Source organism: Trachemys scripta, chromosome 15 (assembly GCF_013100865.1).
Source record: "Trachemys scripta elegans isolate TJP31775 chromosome 15, CAS_Tse_1.0, whole genome shotgun sequence".
In the NCBI taxonomy this organism is placed as follows: domain Eukaryota; kingdom Metazoa; phylum Chordata; order Testudines; family Emydidae; genus Trachemys; species Trachemys scripta.
This window is the reverse complement of record NC_048312.1, coordinates 16,068,900-16,089,660: the sequence shown is the minus strand read 5'-3', so window position 1 is coordinate 16,089,660 and position 20,761 is coordinate 16,068,900. Positions and strand designations below refer to the sequence as shown.

The 20,761-nt window shown below is 42.3% G+C and overlaps 1 protein-coding gene across 2 annotated transcripts in view; it reads left to right on the top strand.

Annotated features, from left to right (window-relative positions):
• The first annotated feature begins 6,109 nt into the window (after positions 1-6,109).
• Positions 6,110-20,761, top strand: part of DGCR8 (DGCR8 microprocessor complex subunit) — a 42,844-nt gene continuing 28,192 nt past the window's right edge. Inside the window, exons 1-4 of one of the 2 annotated variants that reach the window (XM_034790610.1) lie at positions 6,110-6,242; positions 16,120-17,126; positions 17,657-17,816; positions 20,119-20,261. In XM_034790610.1, the coding sequence (XP_034646501.1) occupies positions 16,407-17,126; positions 17,657-17,816; positions 20,119-20,261 (1,023 nt within the window). In that variant the 5' untranslated portion in view covers positions 6,110-6,242; positions 16,120-16,406. Of the gene's footprint in view, positions 6,280-16,119; positions 17,127-17,656; positions 17,817-20,118; positions 20,262-20,761 lie in introns of both variants that reach the window. The other variant, XM_034790609.1, reaches the window with a different exon arrangement.

Here is a 20,761-nt window from a genome sequence, read left to right as displayed (position 1 = left end):
GTCATGCAATCATTGTGATACCAATAAGCATAGCATTTGTATTTTCTCATACACCCACCAAAAGACTGCCTCCTTCTCTTCTGTCAGTGAACCAGTGAATAAATTGGCACTGTTATGTAGATTATTAACATGATGGGTATAGTTCATTACAAATTCTCATGTCAGTATAAATTCTACAATTAATAATGTAACTACCTGTTTTTTGACACTGTTGAGGCTGAAATAGTCAAAATATGACCTACTCTCTTAGAAAGCCATAGGTATTTCTTAAAATGCATGTGTTAAATATATACTTTCAGGTTGCTTGTTAAAATCAGTGATAAAAGCCATCACTTATGAGCCACCCTAAAATAACAAATTTGTGTGTGCAAATCTATGTGATGAATAAACAGACTGGAAATTTACTTCAGTTTTAAAGATGGCTTGCAAAGATAAGGAACGAAATTTCAGTAACTTCCCTATCATATCTAATTGATCCCAATAGCCAGGCTAAGAGGGGAATTCAGCACATTAAAACCTTCCTCCCCCCTCCCCCCATTCTTTCAGGTCCTTTAACATCTAGCCTTGCTCCTGCTTAAAGGAACATCGATAACAAGATGTCATAGCTATACTAAAACTCCACAGAAACCAGTGCATCGGGAGTTAAATAAGTTATTTTGGGTTGTATGTTTCTGTTTGGTTATTTAATTTTTGTAGATTTGTTTTTGAAAAAGAAACTTTGAAAAATGGAAAAAAAAAAAAAAAAAGTGTTCCATGCACCAACCTAATGCTGTTGAAGCTATGATATCACAAGTTAGGGTTTACAGGGCTGTTGCATTAGAGCAAGAGCCAATAATCATGGGATCAGAAAGAAGGCAAATGATAGCAATGCCTTCTTCCTACTATTTCCATAATTGTCTTTGTTTTTATCCTGACATCCATACCCTGGCAAATACAATACTACAAAGTGTCCCTAAATAACTTTTGAACTCCATACAATGCAATTGTAGTTTTGTGCATTGCTGGGCGATGATATTTTGACATGATGTGAAGATATTGCATCATGTTGCTACTCTACATTGTAAGGTACTAATGTAACATTATGACATTGTCAGCATAAATGCCACAACATTATTAGACATGTTTTAATCCAATCAGACAAACTCCTGTGGAAACCCCTACTAAAGGAAATGTTAATTAAGGGTTATCACTCATAACAGTATCTCTAGGACTCTCAGGACTATCCCACGATTAATTGCCTGATAGATACTCATGGATCCTAAAATCACTAGTCAGCCTTATGAAATGTCATTGCATCATAAGGTTGCATCATGATGCGATGACTTTCTGATGCACCATTGTAAAATTGTTGCCTCATGACATGCGTATGTAAAATTATTGTGAGCTGATAACAAATCACAGAACTGGCACTCCTACATTGCACATCAAGGTAAAGTTATTGAAATTTGATATCTGAGTATGAGCAATTGTGAGGTATATATTTTAAAGTAATAGAGGAAGAACCATAACAGTAAGTGTCCATTGACTATCTAATTGTATTATTGATCTAAACTGGGTGTGTATGGTATCTTACTATTATTTATTATTGGTTTTGTAATAGTACCTAGAGGCCCTAATCAAATTCAGGCCCCATTGTCCTACATTCTTTACAAACACAGCATGAAACATAGTCCCTGCCATAGGAAATTTATAATGTAATTTATTAATTAAAGACAAGAAGCTGTAGGTAAAACAAACAGTAATAAGGTAAACATGCATCCATGTAAGCCAGTTTTGTGTATGGATTGAGATTGAATCAAGCCTATTTTTAATTATAAGATGTAGCGAACAGATGAATGAAATAAATATCAGAAGTATAAAATAAGACAAAGTCCCAGACTAGAGAATTATATAATCTAGTATAAATAGGTAACAAGTAAATACAGTATCAACACAAGCAAGTGAATCAGTGGACTGATAAAACAGGGAAAGGAGAAATCTCCTGCGGGAGAGTTTTTTCCCTTTGTGTACAGGGAACTCTTAGGTAGATCCGTTAGACCTGTCACAGGATCTCTTAAGAATAATCCTATTGTGCTCAGGTGTGGAAGTGTCAGTGCAGGGCACCAACACTGAGGCTAGTTAGCATAGGCTAAGTGTGAGAGGTTCTGAACATGAGGTTGTTAAACTTACAGGCTATTTCAGGGGTAGAGGCCTGTATGTACAAAGTATGCAATCTACAGTGGAAAGAGGACCAAGCCTTCTAGTGTCTGCTATCCCATAGTGTACATTGTAATTTGGTGTCAAATTAAATTGGTGTAATTTGGTGAGCAAAGCCCACAGGTAAGTGGGGAACATGGAGACCGGGGAGATGGGTCGGAAACGAGAGGGAGTGTGGGCTATATTGGCAGAGAGAAAGGAGAGTCAGGACAAAACCGGGAGGAAAGATCAAACCAGTATCTTAGATGCGTATATACAAATGCGAGAAGTATGGGGAATAAGCAGGAAGAACTGGAAGTGCTAATAAATAAATACAACTATGACATTGTTGGCATCACTGAAACTTGGTGGGATAATACACATGATTGGAATGTTGGTGTGGATGGGTACAGCTTGCTCAGGAAGGATAGACAGGGGAAAAAGGGAGGAGGTGTTGCCTTATATATTAAAAATGTACACACTTGGACTGAGGTAGAGATGGACATAGGAGACGGAAGTGTTGAGAGTCTCTGGGTTAGGCTTAAAGGGGCAAAAAACAAGGGAGATGTCCTGCTAGGAGTCTACTACAGGCCACCTAACCAGGTGGAAGAAGTGGATGAGGCTTTTTTCAAGCAACTAACAAAATCATCCAAAGCCCAAGATTTGGTGGTGATGGGGGACTTCAACTATCCGGATATATGTTGGGAGAATAACACAGCGGGGCACAGACTATCCAACAAATTCTTGGACTGCATTGGGGACAACTTTTTATTTCAGAAGGTTGAAAAAGCTACTAGGGGGGAAGCTGTTCTAGACTTGATTTTAACAAATAGGGAGGAACTCGTTGAGAATGTGAAAGTAGAAGGCAGCCTGGGTGAAAGTGATCATGAAATCATAGAGTTTGCAATTCTAAGGAAGGGTAGAAGGGAGAACAGCAAAATAGAGACAATGGATTTCAGGAAGGCAGATTTTGGGAAGCTCAGAGAGCTGATGGGTAAAGTCCCATGGGAATCAAGACTGAGGGGAAAAACAACTGAGGAGAGTTGGCAGTTTTTCAAAGGGACACTATTAAGGGCCCAAAAGCAAGCTATTCCGCTGGTTAGGAAAGATAGAAAATGTGGCAAAAGACCACCTTGGCTTAACCACGAGATCTTGCACGATCTAAAAAATAAAAAGGAGTCATATAAAAAATGGAAACTAGGACAGATTACAAAGGATGAATATAGGCAAACAACACAGGAATGCAGGGGCAAGATTAGAAAGGCAAAGGCACAAAATGAGCTCAAACTAGCTACGGGAATAAAAGGAAACAAGAAGGCTTTTTATCAATACATTAGAAGCAAGAGGAAGACCAAAGACAGGGTAGGTCCACTGCTTAGTGAAGAGGGAGAAACAGTAACAGGAAACTTGGAAATGGCAGAGATGCTTAATGACTTCTTTGTTTCGGTCTTCACCGAGAAGTCTGAAGGAATGCCTAACATAGTGAATGCTAATGGGAAGGGGGTAGGTTTAGCGGATAAAATAAAAAAAGAACAAGTTAAAAATCACTTAGAAAAGTTAGATGCCTGCAAGTCACCCGGGCCTGATGAAATGCATCCTAGAATACTCAAGGAGCTAATAGAGGAGGTATCTGAGCCTCTAGCTATTATCTTTGGAAAGTCATGGGAGACGGGAGAGATTCCAGAAGACTGGAAAAGGGCAAATATAGTGCCCATCTATAAAAAGGGAAATAAAAACAACCCAGGTAACTACAGACCAGTTAGTTTAACTTCTGTGCCAGGGAAGATAATGGAGCAAGTAATTAAGGAAATCATCTGCAAACACTTGGAAGGTGGTAAGGTGATAGGGAACAGCCAGCATGGATTTGTGAAGAACAAATCATGTCAAACCAATCTGATAGCTTTCTTTGATAGGATAACGAGCCTTGTGGATAAGGGTGAAGCGGTGGATGTGGTATACCTAGACTTTAGTAAGGCATTTGATACGGTCTCACATGATATTCTTATCGATAAACTAGGCAAATACAAATTAGATGGGGCTACTATAAGGTGGGTGCATAACTGGCTGGATAACCGTACTCAGAGAGTTGTTATTAATGGTTCCCAATCCTGCTGGAAAGGCGTAACGAGTGGGGTTCCGCAGGGGTCTGTTTTGGGACCGGCTCTGTTCAATATCTTCATCAACGACTTAGATATTGGCATAGAAAGTACGCTTATTAAGTTTGCGGATGATACCAAACTGGGAGGGATTGCAACTACTTTGGAGGACAGGGTCATAATTCAAAATGATCTGGACAAATTGGAGAAATGGGCTGAGGTAAACAGGATGAAGTTTAACAAAGACAAATGCAAAGTGCTCCACTTAGGAAGGAAAAATCAATTTCACACATACAGAATGGGAAAAGACTGTCTAGGAAGGAGTACGGCAGAAAGGGATCTAGGGGTTATAGTGGACCACAAGCTAAATATGAGTCAACAGTGTGATGCTGTTGCAAAAAAAGCAAACATGATTCTGGGATGCATTAACAGGTGTGTTGTGAGCAAGACACGAGAAGTCATTCTTCCGCTCTACTCTGCTCTGGTTAGGCCTCAGCTGGAGTATTGTGTCCAGTTCTGGGCGCCGCATTTTAAAAAAGATGTCGAGAAATTGGAAAGGGTCCAAAGAAGAGCAACAAGAATGATTAAAGGTCTTGAGAACATGACCTATGAAGGAAGGCTGAAAGAACTGGGTTTGTTTAGTTTGGAAAAGAGAAGACTGAGAGGGGACATGATAGTAGTTTTCAGGAATCTAAAAGGGTGTCATAAGGAGGAGGGAGAGAACTTGTTCACCTTAGCCTCTAAGGATAGAACCAGAAACAATGGGTTTAAACTGCAGCAAGGGAGGTCTAGGTTGGACATTAGGAAAAAGTTCCTAACTGTCAGGGTGGTTAAACACTGGAATAAATTGCCTAGGGAGGTTGTGGAATCGCCGTCTCTGGAGATATTTAAGAGTAGGTTAGATAAATGTCTATCAGGGATGGTCTAGACAGTATTTGGTCCTGCCATGCGGGCAGGGGACTGGACTCGATGACCTCTCGAGGTCCCTTCCAGTCCTATAATCTATGAATCTATGAGTCAAGTATCAGAGGGGTAGCTGTGTTAGTCTGAATCTGTAAAAAGCAACAGAGGGTCCTTGCATCTGAAGAAGTGAGGTTCTTACCTACGAAAGCTTATGCTCCCAATACTTCTGTTTGTCTTAAAGGTGCCCCAGGACCCTCTGTTGCTTTTTATTGTAATTTGGGTGACTGTGGGTTTCAGGCCTCTGAGGTGACCATTTAAGAATTCACTGTCTAGTAATTCATGGGCCTTGGACATAGCTGGCTTTGGGCACCTAGTAGAGCAGAATCCAGAGACGCCACCCTTTGTGGTGAATGGCTTGCCTCCCTCACTGTCAGCAGACTCCCTAGTAGCTGAACTCTCAAGTAGCCTGCCCTATTTCTTGTTGCCCTAGTGGGCGAGGTAATTGGGATTCCCCTGAAACGGACTCTGGGGCCTTGATGGTGCTTGGATACCATGGTGATGGTTACCTTGGCAACACACGAGCCAAACAACCCCCATCTCCTGACGGGCCCCCCAGGGCCTCCGACACTACTCTCCCCTAGCCTTAAGGAGGGGCCCACCGCCTCTTGGCTTCGGACCCTGCCCATTCTTGGATCCTGAAACGGCCCCTTTCCTCTCTCTCTCCCCCCCCCACCTTCTTAACTCCCGCCTCCACCCTTCTCCCATTGGCCACTTCTTCGGAGGCCGTCTCCTAGGTATATACCTATTCGCTGAGCGAACTGACATGGTCGAGAAACAGCCAATAGAGCGCGAGGCTTGAAGTGACTGGCAGATGGAAATGCCAGTATGATTGGTTCAGAGCCCGCATAGTCCCGCCCGCGGGAGCAGGAGCCCCCTCGAAGCAGGCGTTTCAAGATGGTGGCGGCTGGGCGGGGGAGGCGGCTCCTGTGAGGAGGCGGCAGCCGAGGCACTCCCTCCACTCCCCCGGCCCGGGAAAGCGGAGCGGCGGGGACACCCGGAATGGCCCAGGTGGGTGCTGAGCCCACAGACTCCCGCGTCGAAGAAGGTGGGCAGGAGTGGGGCCTGCGGCCCAGCCGCTTGCTTGGTGCTGTCCCGGCCGGGGCGATGGGGAGGATTTCCCTCTCCTCCCAACGCCCCGAGCGACAGTCCTCTGCCTCCTCCTCCCCCGTACAGCGAGGGACGGGGACTATTCTACCTGCTCCCCAGATCCACCATGGCCGTGTGGAGGCCCCGTCCTACCTGCACCTCCCTTTGAGCCCCCTCCCCCCTGCCCTTGGCGCGGGCAGTGAGGAGGCGCCCGATCGCCCCCAGGATAATGGCGACAAACATCCCCGGGGGGGGAGGGGGATTCTCTCTACTCCACTCCCGCTCGCCCCCCTCCCCGCCCCCCGTAATATGGAGAATGCCTCCCCGCACATCCCATTGCCCGGCTCGCGGGGGGTTATGGGAAAGAGTCCCCCCATGCACTCCTCCTGCCCCCTCCCCCGTCACCGCGCGCGCACACTCCCTGGGAAAATGGGGATGGGGGAATATTTGCCCTTGCACGTCCCCCTCCTCTGTGTAATGGGAGGAATCTCGCTCGCTCACACTCAAGGTGATGGGGGAGAGGGGCAGTCCTCTTCATATCCTTTGGCATAATTCACAGGCTCGGTCTCAACAATGTAAGGAGAACTCCGCCCACTCTTTCCCCGCCCCCTCCCCATTTTTCTGATTCCCTTCACATTGGGGTAATGAGGGGAAGCCTGCACATCCTCCTGCTTTCCGACCCCCCTCACCTTCACTTCCCTTCCTTCACTTTGGGGTAACAGGAAGGATTTTTCTTGTACACTCTTTTCTTCTGCTTCCACTGGAGTGATGAAGGTTCTTCCCTGCACCTCTGCTATCCCTAACTGTGGCTTAATGGGATGGATTTCCATTTGATACATTCCCTTTTTCTTCTTTTCTGACTGTCTCTTCTGTGGTCAGGGGAATGGAGAAGCTTTCTCCCAATCCTCTTCTCCTTTAAACAATGAAGATTCTTGCCCTGATCTGTTTGTGTGAGCAATAATGAGGTTTCTCTTGGCCCCAGTTAATGGGGATCCCCCCCACCTGGCCACTCCTTCCTGACTGGGAAATGAGGATTCTGTACCTGATCGCTTTCCAACCCAATAATGGCTCCTTCAGCCATCCTCTTGCCCCAATATAATGGCATGTATCTAACGTTTCCTCTATAACCCCCTTTTGCCAACCCAGGCAGTGGGCACAAGTCCTCCTACCATCAGATGGAGACAGGAAGCTGGCAATGCTGTGTGCTGTCATTTCCCACCCCCAAAGAGGGGCGGGCTGGCTGGCTGAACCTTTTCAATTCCATTTCTGTCTCCAGCAGGTGGGAGATATCTAGCCAGCCAAAGAACTTAGAACTTATTTTTTAGGTTTTTTTTTTCTTTGACTTTATCCCTTTCTGTTACAGTTAGATAGGTTAGGGATTTTCATAAAAAGTATGACTTCCTTATATTCACATGAACACTATATGGGGAGGTGGTCCTTTGGCTCCAATGTGATGGTGTGTGGTGGTTGTTTTTTTTTTTTTTTTTTTTTTTTTTTTGGCAAGAATTACCTTGCAAAAAGCTGCCTTACCATTTGTTTGTTCCCTCTTTTTTGTTATTAGAAAACCAATACTTAAGTGTGGGGTGAATGGAAGCCTTCCTTATTCTTCTCTGTACTTTGCACAACCACAAATGGTCCCACAATGTCCCCCCCCCCCACTTCTCTTCTGTGAGCAAAGCTACTGAAACCATTTTAACAAGTTGGTCATACTGTAAATGGAGCAGCCATTTCACTAATTGAGGGGGGCTTATTTAAGGTACAGTTTAGTGCTGCTTTTTCCAGATAACCTACTATGGTACTCCTGGACGGGTGTAACTGGTTTCCACCACGTTGCCACCTGGAACTGGGGTATTATTGAGCCCTCTGACCCACCAGCCTGGCTCCCTCTCACACTGTACTGCTGTGACAAGCTGCAAAGCCCTCCAAGCTTGCACTTTCACCAGAATTCACACAGTAGGGACCACACCCAGCTGCAGTTACTTGCAGGCTCTCTAACCACCAGCATCTCAGGTTAGGACCCAGAGCAGTACCGTCCTGCCCTGCCCAAATCTGGCTCTTATATGGGTTTAATACCCAGTCCGCCTCTCCCTTAATGTGAAGAGGACCATGCACACTTGTAGTAACCAAGCTGAGATTTTCCCTAGACAACTTAATCAAACATACATTGATTTGGATTAAAACATATAAAACAAGTTTATTAACTACTAAAAGATAGATTATAAGTGATAGCGAACAGATCAAAGCAGATTACTTGGTGAATAAACAAAACTGCAAACTGAGCTTAATGTACTACAGTAAAAGCTTTTTTTTAATGCAGCATATTGTGGGAATGGGGGTGCCAGTAAGTGAAAAATTCTGGTTAACTAAATGGGAGGGAGTTTGGGTGCAGGAGAGGGTGCAGGCTCTGGGAGGGAGTTTGGGTGTGGGAGGAGGCGTGGGGCAGGATTTTGGCGCACGGGGGAGTGGGGGTGTGGGGTGCCGGATCTGGGAGGCGCTCACCTCGGGCGGCTCCCCACAAGGGGCAACCTGTCGCTGCTGTTCTAGGCGGAGGCAAGGCTAGTGGCTCTCTGCATTGCCCCTACCCTGAGCACTGGCTCCATTCCCAGCCAGTAGGAACTGCACGGGCGACGCCTGTGGGCGGAGGCAGCAGGCAGCGCCGACTAGCCATGTCTCCGCCTAAGAACAACAGGGACAGGTGGCTGCTTGTGCAGAGCCCCTGCCCTGAGCCCCTTCCTGCACCCAAACTCCCTCCCAGAGCCCATGCTCCACACCCCCTCCTGTGCCCCAACCCCCAGTCCCGCACTCCCTCCTGCACTCCAAACCCCTCATGGTCATTCCTCCGCCTAGGAGCAGTAGGGACATGTTGCCGCTTCCTGGGATCCACGTGGAGCCAGGTAGGGAGTCTGGCGGACCCGCGCCAACTGGACTATAAACCGGACTTTCTATGAAGATTAGAAATGCCGGTTTATAGAGCTTTCTGGTTGGTACAGGGTCGGATAACACAGCATTTACTCGAGATAGGTAGGGTATAAATTAGCAAATTCTCACCCTGAGTGATAAACCGGCTGGCAGATTCTTAAAGCCTTTGCTTTGCAGCTTGGGTTTCCCAGGTTTTCATACACAGGCTAGAAATCCCTTTAGCTTGGGACCATCACTTTCCCCAGTTCAGTCTTTGTTCCTCAGGTGTTTCCAGGTGTGTTGTTCTAGGGAGAGTGAGGTACCATCATGATGTCATTTTCCCCTTTTATATCTTCTTCCCACTTGCTGGAAAGCTCCTTTGCTGTGACCTGGGTCAAACGTTCCCATTGTGTAATGCCATCTCTGATAGGTTTCTGTTGTACACAGCTCCTGGGGTAATCCTTGTGCTTGTGTGCATTTCCTCAATTAGCCATTAACATTGTTTGGCCTTTTTACTGTTGTACTTGAAAGGCTACTTGTGGGTGTTTTAAACTTCACAACATGTTTAAGTAACACATACGTAGCCAAACTTCACAGACAATGATAGCACATATAAGCCAGTGAGATATTAATGGCTAGCAGATCAAGACTTTTAGAATGATATATCACAAGGCATACTTTGTGCAAAACATCCTGTGATATGACAGTGGTGAATAAGGGAGTGCCAGGGGTCATAACCGGGATGTGACCATATTGGACAAAATGGTGATCACTAACTGATTACACCAGTGCTCCTTGTGTTTCTGTGCGGCCTTACCATCTGGCTTGCATATGTATGTTTTCTTTCCTATATGTGGAGAAAATCATGGCTGTATCCCTGTTTGGCTTTTTTACTTGGGCATCTTGATAATCTCTGGAGACCATTCCCTACCTTCAGGACGTGTTTCTCTGTGCCAAGACTGGTGACATGGAGGAAGGTGAACTATTCTGTATGGTGGTGATTTATGGAGCCTTCTCCTTTAGAAGCTCAGTTCTGATTTTGTGACAATGGTTAATTCAGCCTTTTTCCTTCAAAACTGAATCTTCTTTGTTTTGTAAACAGAAAAAAACTTCTCTCTGAGGGCAGTGTTGTCATGAGGACATGGTAGATTCTGATGACATGAAGATAGATGATCCTGAGTGAGAGATTCCTTTTGGGGGAATATTCTGTAGAATTTGGGTTGGGTTTTTTTGGGGTGGACTTCTAAGCTGCATTGATTATACAAGTGGCCTGCACTCTACTCTAAAACATGGCTTTCTGGAGCCAGAGGATGAGGAGGAGAAACCCTGGTTATAGTTAGCCATAGAAAGGGCTCAGGTTTCTTCTGAACCACTCATCCTTTCTGGACATCTTGGGCAGGGAATGTACAGTTTCTAACAAGGAACTTGATTTCCTAAAGACTTTTAGGGCTTTACCTTTGACTGGACCTGTTCACGTTGCTGGGTAATAGATATTTTTCATGTCTCGTGGCTACTCTATCAAATTTATCTTGTAGCAAGAATCTGTCTCCTTCAAAGAATATGCTCTAAAAGGCAGCAAAAATCAGGATGGGTCGTCTGTTGTCTTGTGAGTCAGTGCTGGTTTTGCTATTCTTTATAATCCCTGACAGCATCCTATATACTGTCCCATTAGAATGTGGAGAAAGTAAACTCCTTTCCTTCCAGATGGAGGTCTAGCATTCCATAATTCAGATGGTCTATTTGGTGGAGTTAGGTGTCCTGTAGATCAATAAGAAACAGACCTACATGTCTATATTCCCTCCAGTTTATCAGAAGTTCCTTCAATTTTTTGTTCTGAATGTTCAGGATGCTTAATTTCTACTTGACAGTAGCACTCCACAACTTCTCAAAGGTACTCGTAGTTCTTACTACAGCTTTTCAAAAGGATGGTGTTAGTCAGATTTACATAGACAATTTTTTAGTATGGTCATGTTGGTCATATGGCTTAGCAGTCAGTATGAATCTTCAGAGAATCCAATGTCTGGATGATAAATGAGAACCTTTCTCTACCATAGGAATTAATGTTTCTTGAGGCCAGTAATTTAATACCTTGATAGGTAAATTGTTCTGTTTGGAATATTTTAATAGCGAAGCTGCAATCAAGGTGTGTTTCTTGATCCATTTGGCCTTTGTAACAGCTGAGGGCATGTCTTGAGGTTCTGAGTTCCATAATGGCATTACTGGATCTAGTGTGCTTAGCATGTTGGCTATCTTGATCCAGGCTCCATTTGGCTCTGTTTTTAGCAGAGGGCCCTCCAAATCCACCCCTTAGAAAACAGGTGGCATAAAGGGGGTAAAAAGAGTCCCTTCAGAATACTCTCTGCATAAGGGGGGTCTCCCCATTGCCTCTTTATAAGTCTTCTCTCTCCACTCCTGCAGTTAGAGGTGGGGGTGAGGATGTGGGTGGGAGTGCTTCTGTGCTCTGCCTAGTCTTAGCTTCCCGTGGCTCATGGGGAGCCATGAGAAGCAGAGGATAAGTTAGATCAGACTTGGGGTAGCTCTGATGCCAGCAGCCAGGCGCAGGACAAAAAATGCAAGAAGCACAAAGTTGGCTTAAAGTCGCCTTGGACCTTCTTAACCCCATTCCAGCTGAAGTGCAGTTACCAAGTAGCAGACAACTTGATTCCCAGTTCATCACTTCAACTTTGTGAAGGAAGGACTAAGCAACAATAATTGTATAGGCAATAACATCCAGACAGGGCACAAAAGCTGCCAAATCTTGGCAGGTAAAAAGGAAGTTCCTGTCCTCTGTTATTCCCATTGCTGTAAAACTTGGGCCAAGAATAAACTTCTTGAGCTGTAGCTGGACACAGCCTGGGGAAAGGGAAAATGCAGTGAGTAGTATTTTTGTGATATGCCACAAAAGATGATCTTTCTAGTTGGATTTGAGAGCTTCCCGATCAGACAGGAAGGTAAACTGTTCTTCAAGGTCAGGAACCTATTAGGTCTTGGAGTGGGTACTTCTTTCATCCTTGGGATTTTGAATTTGTCTACATAATTTCTACTCCTTACAGCCAGCATCCTTCTCAAGAATCCCTCTGGAGAACCTGGACCATTTAGGAGGCATTGGTTCCCAAAGTTAGTGAATTTATGCTGAGATTATTGCTTTTATCTTCCCTTCAGCCAAAACTTTCTGATGAAAAGCTTATTTTACCATGGAGAACCTAGGAATCTAAGTCATTCAGTCTGGCCATTATGTGGGTGTATGTGATGAAAATGGGTTTTTGTAATGGTTGCATTCCACAGAGGTATAAAAGTGTAGAACTGTTCCACATAGTCTAGGGTGTTTCAGAGCCTGGTGAAAAATAGCAAATCAGATCACTTAAAACATTAATATAACAGTCCTCTTGCCTTTTTAGGATGGGATGGATAAACACTTAGCATCAGCACCCTGAGGGTCCAAGTATCAGCTATTCAGGTCGTACAGAAACAAAATAGAACTAATTTCTAATGGCTTCCCATCCAGAATAATGGGATTATTTTAGAGCAATTAAATTGAGGCTTTCATAGATTCATAGATTTTATATTTAAAAAAAGGGGGGGGGCATAAGGGAGCACTGTGATCATGTAGTCTGGCCTCCTGTTTAAAACAGGATTAATTCCTATTTGAATTAGAGCATGTCTTGCATAAAGCATCCAATTGTGATTTAAAAATTGCCAGTGATGAAGAATCCATCACAATCTCTGGTAAATTGTTCCAATGGTTAACTACCCTCACTATTTAAAAAAAAAAAAAAAAATTGCATCTTGTTCCCAGTCTGAATTTGTCTCGCTTCAAATACTGGCCATTGGATCCTTGCTATACCTTCCTCTGCTAGACCGAAGAGCCCATTATCAATGTTTTGTTCCCCATGTAGGTACTTATTAATAAGGCTGATTCTGTCACAGAGGTTGTGGAAATCACAGATTCCGTGACTTTCTGAGACCTCCATGACTTTTGCAGCTGCAGTGGCTGGTGTGCTTGACCCCAGGGCCGCCAGAGCAGCCACCCCTGAGGCCAGCTGCTCGGGTGCCTCATGGCCAACCTCACCGGCTGCTGCTCTGGCGGCCCCAGGCAGCTGGCCCTAGGGAGTGCTTGAGCAGTGGTCCTGGGGGCGGCCGGAGCAGCCGCTGTGCACCCCGCCCCCAAGCAACCCCCAGATTTAGTCATGGGTATTTTTAGTTAAAGTCATGGACAGGTCACAGGCCGTGAATTTTTGTTTATTGCACGTGACCGGTCCACGACTTTTATTTAAAAATACCTGTGACTAAATCATAGTCTTAACTATAAGGCATGTTTTCCAATCCTTAAATTGTTCTCGTGACCCTTCTCTGAATATTCTCCAGTTCATCAACATTCTTCTTAAACTGTGGATTCTAGAACCAGACACAGTATTCCAGTAGTGGTCACACGAATGCCAAATACCTTCCCCCTCCTACTCAATATTTCCTTGTTTATACATCTAAGGGATTGTATTAATGTTTTTGGCCACAACATCTCAGTGGGAACTCATGTTCAGGTGATTATTCATCATGACCCCAAGTCTTTTTCAGAGTCACTGCTTCCCATGGTAGTCCCCCTTAAGTATTCCTTTTTGTTTCTAATACAATTAAACAAAAAAAAGCCTACCCTTTAACTCTGCTGTCCATAGATTTCTGCTTATGTCCTTTGGTTTCAGTGAACAATTTTCTGCAATTCCGTCTTCTGATTTATATTAATTACTCTCAGCTTCCCCTTTCTTCTATTTGTACACACAGGCGCGCGCACACACACAGCCTTCTGTCTCACTTGTGGGATTATGGCTACTTGGGCATCTAATAAAATGTTCTTAAACAGTTTCCAATTGAACTTTTTTTTTTCTTTAAATTCTTTCTTCCAACTGATTTGGCTCATAACTTTCAGCTTTGTGAAATTGGCCTCCTATAATAAATGTGATCAAATTGCGATCACATTTGTACCTTAGCTTACTACTAATTTTTAGCTTTGTGCTCAGTTCCTTTTTGTGAAGATGAGGTCTTTTATCAAATTCCCCTGTGTTGGATACAATGCTTTTTGAGTTAGGAAGTTGTCATCTATAATACTGAAAAGTTCGGAGGATGTTTTAGTACTGAGAGCGTGAGACCTTCAGCATATGTCACTCAGATTGAAGTCCCTGATGATCACACAATTTTTTTTCTTAAACGTTCTAGATAGGTGCTCATCTTGTTGCCTACTTTGATTTGGCAGTCAGTAGCCGACCCCATCTAATAACCTGTTATGTGATTAAGTGTTAAGGCATTGATCTGTAAGCATTCAACATTGTTTTCTTGTGAGTTGTTAATGACTTGGAAACGGGTAATGTAATTTTTGACTGAGTGTCACTCCTCTTTTCCTTTACCCATGATTTGATACTTCCTAATTAGATTATAACAGTTAATTTTAACATTCAAATCATGCTTTGTTCTTCTTTAGTCCATTGGGACTTCAGCCTGGTGCTACACATTTCACAGTTGCTTTGAACTCAAAATTGCCTTTTTTGTGGCCTAGCCAAGCTTCAGTTCTTTCTTGTTTTTATCTTTCATCTGTCTTTATGTGGGTAGGCCTGGCATGTTGTAATCCATTACGTTTTGAATGCTTTAATTACCTGTCCTGTCTGTTTTGTAGCTTGGATACTGTTGTTGAAATTCACTTAGCCTGGGCTAGCATAGAGCTACATTAGAGAATTATAATTGGTTTCTCTAAGTCCCCGTATGGTAACCCAGACATCTTGCCCTTGTTTCTTCATATGTTGTGTGGTGGTACTACTGACTAAGACTTCTGAAATGTTTGAGTACAATTTCTCAACTGCCTGGCAAGTTTTTGAACAGCGCAGACTCAGCCAGCTGACTTTCGTAGGGGGCGTAACATCACTTTATTTCCTGCTGGTAGGAGGACTTACACCCACTGTATGGGGTGGCACAAAGGGATTGGAGAAACCAAATTAGCAGGTAAGAAAGAACCATAAAAGTGGCCTATTTCCTTCCCCAGGTACTCAAGGCCCTGCACAGACAACAATTAACCTCCTCCCCTCTCTCCCCATTATATAAAAAGCAAGTAAGATGGTATTAAGAGCCTATTTGATATAACATTGTAAAATTACATAGACTAATTGAATATGTGTGCCAGTCTAAAGTACCTAAAATACTTTGGCTAGTAGATGCTGTTCAAAATTAATAGTAATGATTAAGACTTCAGTGTTAGCACTCTGGATTTAGGTTCTAAATATCTGTCTTGAATAAGGCATTCTAGTGACCTGTAATAGTCCTGGATATAAGACCACACAGCTGCTAACATCCCTACTTAGAAAAGCTCTATTCAGACTTTTTAGTAGGTGATCAAATTTTCTGTGTTATAGTATCCGGAGAGTAATTTCTGATTGTTAAATCTATTCTTCAAAATATTGCAAATAGTTAATTGAACATTGAAGAAAATAATCTACTGTACCTTTTAGTGAAGGTAAATGGTGAAGACTTAAAATTTGGCCTGATTTAACATTGCAAACTAGTTGTCTTTCGATTATATAGATAAGTAGCTTTCTGTTACTAAGATACTTAATACCAACACCAACTGTTTTTATCTGACCCATTTAAAAACCAATGCTTTGCACCTGCTGGTCATGCAGCAGTAGATACCAATTGGTTTTCCTAGAACTGTGCTGGCGTAATGTGATTCTGGTGCACAAACAAAGAAGCAATATGAACTCTTAATTCTGATAAAAAGAGCATTACAATCAGTTGGAAGATAAAATAGATGTTCAAATATCCTTTTTAAGTAAGAGTTTGGGAAAGAATTCCATTTTTATCTCTGATGAATGGGACAGTTGGCTTTCAAGCTCTTCTGTGACACATCTTTTTCTTTTTGTAGGTTGAAAGAAGAAAAGGAGACCTTCTTGTCCAATGAAGATGCATTCTACTTAGTCTTCAGCTATTTAAGCTGAATGCATTGTGATTTCCAATAATTGAGACAGTGATTCTGAAAGCTGTCTACATTAATGAAAAGAACAATGTAGTCAGCTTAACTGAATCATCAGTGTTGCATATTGAATAGAACATGATAAACCTACCTTGATGGACTTGTGCATGTTAGGAATATAGATTATATACGTTTATTTAAAGCCTTGTTTTTTAAAACAGTAGTTTTACAGTTTAAATATGGAGAAAACTGAAAATGCACCTCCCCTCCCCAAAGAACCTGCAAGAGAAATGAATGTGGAGAACCAGACTTGTCCCCCACCTCTGCCGCCTAATGAACAGCCTCCACCACCTCCCCTGCAAACGTCCAGTGACGCAGAGGTAATGGACGTTGGCTCTGGTGGTGATGGACAGTCAGATACCCCAGCTGGGGACGCGCACACTGTCTGCAGAACACAGCTTCTGACAAAGGGATCTACTTGCTACAAAACTCGTCTTATAATAGACCCTAACAATAGTGACCAAAGCCCAAGAACTGCTCGTCATGCACCTTCAGTTCGAAAGTTCACCCCTGATCTTAAGTTACTTAAAGATGTAAAAATTAGTGTTAGCTTTACAGAAAGCTGCAAAAGCAAAGACAGAAAAGTTCTGTACACTGGAGCTGAGCAAGATTATAAGCCAGATACAGATTTTAGTATTAATAATGTCAATGGGGATTTGTATGTTTGTCCTTTTGGTGGTAGTAATGGTAAAGCTGTAGGTGTAGGGGGTGAAAATGATGACAAGAAGGATGATGAAAATGATATTGATCAGGAAAAGAGAGTGGAATATGCAGTTCTGGATGAGTTAGAAGATTTTACTGACAATTTGATGGAAATTGATGAAGGAGGAGGGTTCACATCTAAAGCAATCGTTCAAAGAGATAAAGCGGATGAAGAAACCTTGAATTACTCTTATGAGGTATGTAAATATTTTTACCAAGTGATTAGAAAAACTTGTGCGAAGATGTGTAAGAAAGACAGCATCTAAGAGCTTGTAGTCTTGAAGACAAAAATGCAAAATTCTTCGACAGAAGAAATTCTATCCATTATGCACAACTTTAATTAATTGAATAAATTAAAGGATAATTTAATTTATCATGGTAAGAATTTTGGTGATTAAAATTTTTGAATGATATACCAAAAGACTTTAGATGGTGCTGAATTTAGCTCTGAATTTTGATATGTTGCCTTTTAACAGACTCTTTAAGGGCTGCCTGGATAAGTAGTTTTCATTTGGTTCTTTTCAGGTTGTCATGAAATATCAGTTGCTGATCCAGTGACCATTTATGAAAATTTACCTCCTTGTTTTTCAGTCTCCTTACCATGGCATTGGGAATCTTTCATCCAGATCTATAGGCAAACTATGTTTAAATAATTTGTGCCTTTTCTTGACAGAGCAAGGGACAGTAGTAGCTATAGAAGGATGGTATTTGACCATGTCTTTTTCAGGATGATTTTGATAATGATGTGGATGCTCTGCTGGAAGAGGGCCTTCGAGCTCCCAAAAAGAGGAGAATAGATGAGAAATATGGAGGTGAGAGTGACCATCCATCTGATGGAGAGACAAGCGTGCAGCCGATGATGACCAAAATAAAAACTGTACTTAAAAGTAAGTTACTTTTCATTAAACCTCTAATTTTTCTATCGTGCATGTATGTAGAATTATGGGTAATTCAATATTGGAACTTAAAGACAGACTGGTATGTTTCTTACTGTTCAAGGCCTCGCTTCATAGGCTATGACCATGAAACATCTAGATTTCAGAATGTAATGTTTGAGAATTTTTGTGTTCAGTCCTTCTCCATAATGTGTAAATTTATTATATGGATTTATGGAGATGTGATGGGGTTCCCGGGGTGCAACCTGGACTGTGGGACTGCTGAGCTCTCTATACCACCCTCCTGGGCTCCCCCTCTCACTGTGATGCTGTTGGCAAACTACAAACCTCTGACAGGTACTGCACTTACACAGACATCCACAGGCAGGGACAGCACCAACTGAGTTACATGAGTGCTTCTCACAACCACTCATGAACCAACAATAGAGAGGATCTAGCCAGTTCCTGCCAGCTACCCAGCCTTGCACCCCGGAACTGTACTGTCTTGCCCTGGTCAGAAGCCTGACCATTGGAAGTTCATTACCCAGTCCCTGCCCCATTCTTAATATGGGGCGGACACACCCAAGCCTTTGTACACTCAGCTGAGATTTCCCAAGCACTTCAACCAAAATACAGTGTTTTAGGTAAAATGTAAAACAGATAGATTTTTAAGTGATTACAAGTACTAAGCATAGAGATCAAAGTTGGTTACCTAAGAAATAAAAGTAAATTCACAATGTGATTTCTATAAACTAAACAGGATTTGAATCAAGTAGTGTCTCACCCTGATGATAGAAACAGGTCACAGATCTTCAATACACAGGCTGGAACTGCCTTCCAGCCCGGGACCACACTCCCCACTTCAAAGTCTTTGTTCTCCAGAAGTGTTTCCAGGTGTTAAGTTGAGTTGTGGAGGGAAAGAGGCCAAGTTATGACATAATTTCCCCTTCTTTTATAGTTTTTCTTCCAGCTTGCTGGAAAGATCTATGCTTGTGACATGGGGGTCCGCCCCCATTGGTCAAGCAGCCTCCATTGTCTACGTGCTCTCTGAGAAGTCTTCTGGGATGGTCGTTTGGAGTGCGGATTCCCTGTAATGGGCCATCAGCATGTCTGGCTACTCCACTGTTGTACCTGAAAGGCTGGTTGTGGGTGTTCCCAACCTCATAACATATTTCAGTAACACACACATAACAAAACTTCATAACTTCACATACAATCCAACAGGATATTAATGTTCAGCAGATCAAGACTTTTAAAGTGATACCTCACAAAGCATACTTTTATACAAAACATATAATTATATGACAGTGGTGAATATTGGGTTCAAGGGTGCTACTCTGAGGTACAGAGTGCCATGGGAGAAATATAGGGAACACTTCTGCATTAGCAGGCAGATGAACTATGTACTCTACTTTTTCTTCCATCTTTAATATCATGGCATGGCCAAAAAGTGGAAATGTTGTTCTGCTTCAGTTACTTAAATTTTGTTGTTGAAGTTGTCTTATTTTACAGGGAATATTTCATGTATGAAGAACTATTGAAAGTCAGTTGCTTGCATTTATGTAGCATTCCCTATGTGAACATCGCAAAGTGCTTAAATCAGAAGTAATACAGAAGAATTCAACTGAAAATAGTCTAAATTAGCTTTAAATTCAGTCTAATCTTGAGGAATGTATTTTTAAAAATGCATCATATTATATATAAAAAAGAAAAAAAAAACCTTTAAAAAAAACAAAACAAAACACTGTCCTACCCGTCAGTTGGCATAGTCCGTTCTGTGGTTTACAAGGTAGGAAAAATGAGACCATACTGCCTTAAATGTGAGCATAAGAATCTTTCCCTAATAATATTTAGAGTTGTCACCTTTATAAAAAGGTAGCTGATCTATGTATGAAAGTTTGTAGGATGAAATTATGTTTGGGTTGTGTCTTGACTGAGGGTGAAAAAGTGATTCCTAATTAGTCTTTGATAGCTACAGAAAAAAACAGTGTTTTTTGCCTAATTAAATGAGGCTCAGTCATGGCTAAAATTACCTCCTGCTTTTATCCACCTATATGTGGGAACTTGGAAGGGGCACAGCATGGTGATGGGTGATATGTGATAGCACTCCAGTAAAGAACTAGGTACTGTACAAATACTTAAGAAGTAATATCTGTGGGGGATAAAAGTACCTGTAGCATTTCTTAGTTTTGTAATGAGCTTTTAGGTGGAAGAATGTTCTCAGGATATAGAATCAGAAATTAATTTTTAATAAAATCAGATTACATTAAAAAATGGTGAACCATCTACATGAGTTTTTTCCCCTCTCATAAAGGTCGTGGCCGTCCTCCTACGGAACCATTGCCTGATGGATGGATCATGACATTCCATAACTCAGGCATTCCTGTATATCTGCACAGAGAATCCAGAGTTGTTACCTGGTCCAGACCTTATTTCTTGGGAACAGGAAGCATAAGGGTAGGGGTCTGAGCTGCTAATAATTATTTTAATGTTTGAGTTATTTAAAAATATTGGGTATCAGTTTATGTACTTGTTTGTAATTGGTCAAAACAGTCTTGGAATTATGCTTTGGGGCATTTTTCAGACCTCTTAGATATAGTCAAATAGGGAAGTTTTGTTTTTCAAATAGTTTTATCTGTGTTCTTAACACCTTATTTCAAATATAATTTATTTTTTCACTACACTACAGTTTGGGCAATTAAAATGGACTAGTCAGTCTTACTTTCTGGTTCCCTTGTTCTACCACAACACTGCAAAATTGTTTTTTATAATACTGCAGAGGTATATCTAAATCGTGGGTATTTGTTCAGTTTAGAGGGTCAATTATAATTTAAATTATGGCTTGGGAGTCTCATTCCCAGAACTAGACATGTGCTGCCCATATACAGCACAACTCCCACAGATTACAATGGGAGTGTGCAGAACCTGAGTTTGCCTTAACACCACTAATTTAAATC